The sequence below is a fragment of the Mastomys coucha genome, unplaced genomic scaffold, assembly GCF_008632895.1.
Source record: "Mastomys coucha isolate ucsf_1 unplaced genomic scaffold, UCSF_Mcou_1 pScaffold5, whole genome shotgun sequence".
NCBI classification, from domain to species: Eukaryota; Metazoa; Chordata; class Mammalia; order Rodentia; family Muridae; genus Mastomys; species Mastomys coucha.
The window spans coordinates 97,737,788-97,745,777 of NW_022196911.1; the positions used below are offsets into that span (position 1 = coordinate 97,737,788).

General features: G+C 51.4%; 1 protein-coding gene across 1 annotated transcript; it reads left to right on the plus strand.

Annotated features, from left to right (window-relative positions):
- Positions 1–2,122: 2,122 nt before the first annotated feature.
- Arl4d (ADP ribosylation factor like GTPase 4D) lies at positions 2,123–4,238 on the plus strand. Its single transcript, XM_031351776.1, has 2 exons — positions 2,123–2,223; positions 2,965–4,238. Exon 2 carries the CDS (start codon positions 3,063–3,065, stop codon positions 3,666–3,668), a length of 606 nt encoding a protein of 201 aa, XP_031207636.1. The 5' UTR covers positions 2,123–2,223; positions 2,965–3,062; the 3' UTR covers positions 3,669–4,238.
- The last annotated feature ends 3,752 nt before the right edge of the window (positions 4,239–7,990 follow it).

Consider the following 7,990-nt stretch of genomic DNA (forward strand, 5'->3'; position numbering starts at 1 on the left):
TAATAGATAAATCTAAAAAGAAGAAAGAAAGAAAGACAAAGGAGAGAAAGCAACTGCCTTAAGCTTTTAGACTAGAGCCCCGCACGCGGTGCACTCTGTAGGTGGTGTGCCCTTGGCCTACCCCATGGCTCCCTTCTCCCGGCTTCACTATGCTCTTCTCTTCTCTGCTCTGCTCTGCTCTTAGTTGCTGTTCCAGTCTGTCTCATCATCCCCATTTTCGGGGTGTAAAAAAGATTCTCTTCTAAGGTCTTGGCCCTAGACTAATCTCAGAAGGTCTCTAGGGATTTGGAGGTCCCCTGGACTCTTAGACAAGCCAGGTGGCTGATTTTGTGGTAGGGAGGGGACAGAGCGGTGGCAACGCATGCTGGTGTTCAACTTCTTTATCAGCCCTTGCTGGAGGTGGCCGGCAGGAAAGGGCTGGACTCTCACAGTCGGCCAGTGACTTCCCCTCCTCCCTTCCCAATCCTCTTTACACGTAGCTTTTACTAAGGGTGATCCTGTTGTCCTTTTGGTCACCTTGCCCTCCCCTTCAGGACAACCAGAACTGCAACTGCTGATTATGATGCCCCCACCCAAGTGCTGCATTTCTAGAAACTTTCCAGAAGCTTCTGCCGGACACGTTCTTCCCCTCTGAAGTCCCCCATTAGATGATTTGTTAAAAAAAAAAAATCAAACTTATACTGTGTTTTCCTGAACCACCACTGCCTGTCACTCACTACAGAGTGAGACCTTTGAAGCTTGAGGTGTCTGTGGCCCTAGCACTCTGGCTCATGCACAGGAGCTTTATTTGATCTGTTTACTAACTCACTGCAGTACTTGGGACAGAACCCAGAGTCTGTGCACGCTGGGCAAACGCTGTACTGCTCCACCATCATGCCTGGTTCACTTGTATTTCTGAAATAGGGTTGTGTTAAGGTGCCCATGCTGAACTTGAACTCACTATCTAGCCTAGAGAGGTTATGCACATAGTGTCCCCCTGCCTCAGCCTCCAGAGTATCTGGGATTACATTCTGTGGTTATGTACAGTTGAACTGTGTCTTTTTCTTTTTTTTTTCGGTTTTTGGTTTTTTGAGACAGGGTTTCTCTGTATAGCCCTGGCTGTCCTGGAACTCACTCTGTAGACCAGGCTGGCCTCGAACTCAGAAATCTACCTGCCCCTGCCTCCCAAGTGCTGGGATTAAAGGCGTGGGCCACCACTGCCTGGCAGAGACAAGTGGATTTTTGTGTGTGTGAAGCCAGCATAGTCTACATAGTGAGTTCCAGCATATCTAAGGTTATATAAAAAGACCCTGTTTAAAACAAACAAACCCGCCCCCCCCCCCATGCTTGAAGCAATGGCTCAGTGGTTAAGAGCACTTACTACTCTTCCAGAGGTCCCAGGTTCAGTTCCCAGCACCCATGTGAGGCAGTCACCATTGTCTCTAATTCTGGTTCCAGGGGATCTGACACTTCCTACTGAACACACGGGCATATACTGACTCAGTAGCTTAACTTACATAAGGTTAAGCGCACTGACAGCTCTTCCAGAGGACCTGAGTTCAACTCCCAGCAACCACATGGTGACTCACAACCATCTGTAAGGAGATCCGATGCTCTCTTCTGGTGTGTCAGCGGCAGTGTACATTAAATGCATACATTAAGTGGGCTTAGTACTATGAGTCAGCTGTATCTGTATGGGGGGCTCCAGGTAAATACTGCTTTGCAAACTAGACGAAGCGACTTGAATGAGTACTACTGAATGAGGGAAGATACGAAGACGTGTCAGAATCTCTTCGAGCAGATCTTTAGGTGGAAGGAAACTATTGGTGGGTCCCCGCAGCCTGACTGAGGGAAAGTGGATGGGGTGGTGTCATCTTTAGACATTTCATTCCATGCTCTCTCGTCAGGCGCAGCCATGCCTGTTCCTTTGGTCCTTCCCACCTCCCAGCCCTAATGAATTCTAGGCTCTATTCCAAATACTGAATAAGGTTGACAAATAACTGAATAAGGTAGAAAAGATGAAATTAAGCGGTTCCGGATAGAGGGAGCAATCTCTCTCAGGCTGGGGCTGCAGAGGCCGGCTCCGCCTCCGGGGCGCGGATTGGCTCGCGTCGTTTGACGTCACGAGAGTGTTTTTAAATACGGAACCAGAGCAGCGGCACTGCAAAGTCCGCTGTGTCTGAGAGGCAGCGAGTCGGTCTGTGGCTGGTCGGCGTGGCTGGCGGGGAGTGCGGCTGGCTGCAGGTAACGGAGGGTGTCCGGACGGTGCGAAGACGCCGGCTTGCGGGGTTTGGGGGAGCCGGTGTGGACCGCAGACTGGAGAGTCGCAGGACCCTGGGATGGTGGTCACAGCGCCCGCAGGGGCATGCCAGCGATGTGGGTATGGCGAGCTTGTGGGGGCTCTTACTTTGGGCACACTGCCCGACCGCCTCCTTCCTGCAAGGAATCTCCTCTGGGGAATGGAGAGCACAGCTTCTGCTTTCCCTCGGCTCGGAGAGGGGCTCAGGAAAACGACCTTACTTCGGATCTAGCTTGCAAGCTCCGCACCCTCGGATCCTAGCACCTGAGGGTTTCTCTGACCTCAGGGCCTCTCCTAGGGCCCCTAGGGCAGGAGAACGCCTGGGTTACACCTGTAACTACTTTTTTTTTTTTAATTTAAAGAAAAGGAGAAGGAGAAAGGCATTGGAGATGGCTCAGGATTTAAAATCGCCTACCCTAACACATGAGGACCCTAGTCGATCCCTGAGACCCACTTACTCTTGCAAGTTGTCCTGACTTCCACACTCGGGCTGTGGGTGGCTTACACACACGCACAAAATATTTTTTCTTTACTGTGGGGAAAAAAAAGAGGCACCTAAAAACCTTGTTTTCATAAAAGGAATATTTAGAAGAGTGGGGGTGCAGATTTATGAAAAGGATCCCAAAAGTTGCCGACTCGTGTTTATTCTAAACCTTTCTCTTTTTTTCTTCTTTGGCCTTGTTTAGACAACTCAGCTGTGCTACCTGCCGTTTCAAGGCCTCTTTCTAGCCTGTGCTGGAGGCCCAGTCCTACTCCTGAGGTCTGCCCTGCGCCCTAGTTCACCATGGGGAACCACTTGACTGAAATGGCCCCCACAGCCTCATCCTTCCTGCCGCACTTCCAGGCCCTGCATGTCGTGGTCATTGGGTTGGATTCCGCCGGGAAGACGTCCCTTCTTTACCGCCTCAAGTTCAAGGAGTTTGTCCAGAGCGTCCCCACCAAGGGCTTCAACACCGAGAAGATCCGCGTGCCCCTGGGAGGTTCCCGTGGAATCACTTTCCAAGTGTGGGATGTCGGGGGTCAGGAGAAGCTTCGGCCACTGTGGCGCTCCTACACCCGCCGGACAGATGGACTGGTGTTTGTCGTGGACTCTGCAGAGATCGAGAGGTTAGAGGAAGCTAGAATGGAGCTACACCGGATCAGCAAGGCTTCCGACAACCAGGGGGTGCCGGTGCTGGTGCTGGCCAACAAGCAGGACCAGCCGGGGGCACTGAGCGCAGCAGAGGTGGAGAAGAGGCTGGCCGTCCGGGAGCTGGCAGCTGCCACGCTCACCCATGTGCAGGGCTGCAGTGCTGTGGACGGGCTGGGCCTGCAGCCAGGACTGGAGCATTTGTATGAGATGATTCTGAAGAGGAAGAAGGCACCTCGGTCGAGCAAGAAGAGACGGTGACCCGAGGCTGCTCCTACCCTACCTGCTAGGGGTCAGTACATGTTGTAGTCAGGCAGGGCCTGTGACCTCTCAGCCAGCCTGGGTGCTGGATCTGCCCACCTCAAAGGACTGAAGGAGCATAGGTGGCCCTGTGTGCCACAAGGGGGAGGGAAGATGAAGTGCCTTCACTGCCCTTCACCTGTAGAGAGAGGGGAGGGAGAGGCTGCAAAAGCGGAGACAAATGTTACTGCTAACTACTACCTCGGCCCAGCCCTCGTTTTTCCTTCCCTAGCATTTTACTTGGATCTATATTTTTATTTTTGCAGGGGGAGGGTGTGTAGAAGATTATCCAGAGAGTGCATTTGGGGGGGGGGATGAATTGAGAACATCTTTCTGCTCTCCACAATTGGGGAGCGGGGTCTCCTCAGCTGCTCTTCCCACAGTCGTTCTGTGTCTGTGAAAGTGCCGAGAATTCTCCCCACATTTGTAGATCCCCTTTTTATAAGCCTCGAGTGTCCTCTGTATTACTGGGTTTTTTGTTTGTTTGTTTTTTAGCATTTGCCTGTAAGTTATTAAAGATGGATGATTCTAGCTCTTGTTCTAGCTCTGGTAACTTCCTCTCGCCCCGTGGAGAGTTTGGGATTTGCATGGAAAATAGGGGGAGGAGGGGCTGCTTATCCTGAAAGAACAACAACAACAACAAAAAAACCGAGCACTCACAGGTTAGATTGTGTACTTAGGGAGTGGCTGGTGCAGATTCTGGAGGAAATTGAAGACCCCAAAAGCTATTGTTGCCTGACCTAGTTTAGGGGTCATGACTCCTCTCATCTTCTCACCTCCTCTGGCCCTTGCTCCAGAGGACCAGCTGCTCCTAGGCCTGCCTGTGGCAAAGTACCTGCTCCTAGGTCTCTCTGTGCCCATGACCACGAAGAGTCTCTCTCTGGCTCCATCAGCCCTGCCCGCGTGTTCAGGTCAGTCCGACTTCTTTCCCCTTTTGGAGGACTTAGCAAGGATGGAAAGTAATTCCTGGCCTTAAGCCACCTCCAAGAGCTCAATCCTGCTGACTGTGGCTCTCTGGCAGCAGCTGGAGCTTCGAAGACCTGGGTTGGCCTGGTGACTAAGCCTGAGTCTTCAGCTATGGGAGCAGCAGCTCTTCTCCCAGAGGGGACAGCAGTCATCATCTACCCCACTCCCAACCTGTGAGAAGATGGGAAGGGCACCGTCTACAACTGTTAATGGAACAAGCTGAGAGAGCTGTGGTGTGCACCCGCAGTCCTAGCATTTGGGGGGCGGGGTAGAGGCAGGAGGGTCAGTCGAAGGTGAGGTGAGACCCTACCACACACACAGTAAGGGGTTAATGTCTCCGAGCTCCTGCTTAGGTTTCCAGGGGCCCCGCCTCCTGCAGGAAGGCCAGCTGTGTCTGATAGAACAATAAGAATCTCCTAATCTTTCTGGGTGGGAGTCCTGAGAAAGCAAAGGACAACCTTCTAGGCCCCACTCCCACCCACGGCCTTTGCAAACATGAGATCCTTAGAGCAGCTTGACAATCCTGCCCTTGGATCTGATAAAGGGGTGGGGGTGGGGGAGCTCCCTGCAGCTCAGTCTGGGGGAGGCTACTTTTCCAAAAGCTGAAGCTTGCTGCCAGGGCCATCTAGATTTGTCCTTCAACTCCCTTGAAGCTCTGGCAGGATGGGGTGTGGGGGGAGGGTGTGTGTGTGTGTGTGTGTGTGTGTGTGTGTGTGTGTGTGTGTGTGTATGCACTCCTGTGCATTGATCCGGAAGGGTGCCCAAGGGTGCGTCAGTGCGAGGGACAGCTTGACAGAGCTGCTGGGCTGGTTCTGCCTGGAACGTTGGAACGTGTGCTACCTGACCTCTCTGGCACACCTGATTGATGGTTTTCGGGCCTTTAGAACAGTTCTATAGGTCAGGGACAGTACCAGGCTGGGAAGGGCATGACCCGAAGAAGGCTTGTCCTGGAAGAGCTTTCTTCCCCATCCCAATTCTGCTTTTGCCTTAAACTCCTTACTGACCTTTTGCTTTTGTTTCTTGTTGGTTTTGCTTTTCTTTCTTTCCTTTTTTTTACCTTTAGTCATCTCTGAGATTAAGGTCTCTAGATCCGAGGAAAGAGGTCTAGGGATGTCTTCCCTTCTCTCTCTTGCAAAGAGGCTTCTGAGGTGCCAGCTCTTGATTCTGGCTCAGCTAAATGCCATTCCTTCTTGCCTATTTAAAAATAGACCCTCCTCATTTATGCCCTAGCCGTAGGGCAGGTCAGGGATCATGGTCCCCAGGACTATGCAACGGTTCCAGCCCCCCAAACCCTTGGGCTTGACTATTGAAGGAGAGGAAGGTTGGCAGATGAGAGAAGGGGAAAAGGCAATTGCTTTGACAGTCTGGTGGAGAGAGGGGAGCCCTGGGGAATTCCTGTGTAGCTGGGGGCCTGGAGGGTCATTGGGGGCTTTGGAAATAATCCCGCCTTGACCCAACAATGGGGCTGGAGAGCTTCAAAGCTGTGGTTGTCTTCCTGTGTACTAGGAAGGAGTGGGAGACAGGGTGTCCCAGTCCCCAGCCCTGCCTGGGGCATTCTGAGTTTTGAACACTGGGCCAAGGGTGTGGGATGGCGCGGTTGAGGGCTGGAAGCAGGTTGTTTTTAGTGTGTTCTCGTTTCCCTAGGAAGTGGATTTTCCTCAGAGGAGGGGGTCTCTGGGGCAGAAGTGGCAGCTGGGACTAGAAGCCTATGAAGTGATGTTGGAGAAGACCTGTAGGCCCAGAGTTGGGGCTCCTGGCCACCCTTTTTCCTTGTACACGTCTGAATGTAGAATCCATAGGAAGGGTGTGGTCCATGCTTGCTTTCTCTTCTTGGAGCCTCTCAGTCTTGGGGGCAGAGATGGCGGTGGCTCTATCCTTGCCCTCGTCAGTCCTCTGGTACTGCACGTGCTCAAGGTAAAAGAGGGAAAGGAGAAGGAAAAGCCCTTAAGGATCAGAGTGGGTGGGGGTTTGCCCAAGGACACACAGCTACTTCTGGATACATTCAGATCCTAGTTCCCAGCCAAACAAGTTACAACCACTGAGCTTTTGGCTGCTCCGCCTTCCCCCCTTCCCCGTCTCTCTGGATCCCCACTTCTTGATTAGATTAAGGCCTAGCTTTCCGCTCTCCCCTCCCTCCCTTCCTGAGGAGTGGAAGGTCTTATCTCCTAACCTAACAAGAGCTCTGGTTTCAAATGTGGCCAGAGGGTCCGCCCTCCCCTTTTACACAATATGTCATTAGAGTCTTAAAACATCTTCTAGGAAGCCCAACCCAACCCAGTCCAGGAGACAGTTACGAATCCAGCCCAACACAAAATCATAAACTTATTTGAAACCTTATAAGATGTTTATGCAAGTTCTGGAAACTCAGTTGTGTGGGTCTCCAGCTTTGAAATTTGCAGATGACAGTGTTTGTCAGAAAGGCTGGGCAAGGCTGGGTGGGCTTGGTGGCACAGGTCTAATACTGGCATTTGGGGAGCAGAGTCAGACAGATCACTGAGTTTAAGGCCTCATTGCAAAGAGTGGCCTGTTCTCTGTTAGGGGCCTGTTTTGAGTAGGGGTGGGCAGTACTGGAGAGGCAGCTAGGAGACACACCTTTACACATCCATCCCTCACTCCCTCACACATACAAAACAGTTCCTTGGAAGGAGCAGGCTGAACATTTGCCTGGGTGCTCGCTGCTGGCGAGTCTGGATAGCATCATAGGCTCTCCTCACCCTGGTTGATCAAGAAAAAAATTCCTTTTAAAAAAAAAAAAGTCTTGCCAGGCAGTAGTGGCACATGCCATTAATCCCAGCACTTGGGAGGCAGAGATAGGCGGATTTCTGAGTTCGAGGCCAGCCTGGTCTACAGAGTGAGTTCCAGGACAGCCAGGGCTACACAGAGAAAGAAACCCTGTCTCAAAAAAACAAAACAAACAAACAAAAACAGTGTTATGCACTTAGGTGTGGGTCTTTCAGCCCTGAAGCTAAGGCAGAAAGATCACCCAGAATTCCATGTCAAACTCACCCTAGGACCAGGTACCCATGCAGCACATACATACACACATAAAGTAAGAAAAAAAATAATGTTTTACTGGCCAACATCCATGACAGAGGTGACAGATCTAATCTAAATGTAGGAAATGCTAGGCGAGGTGGCACATGCCTTTAATTTTAGGACTGGAGAGGCAAGTGAATCTCTGAGTTCAAGGCTCTCCTGGTATATAGAGTGAGTTCCATGATAGCCAGAGCTACACAGAAAAACCCTGTCCCAAAAAGCAAGACAAAACAAAAAGAAATAAAAGAGGAAGACGAAAGTGGAGAAACTCCTTAATCTAA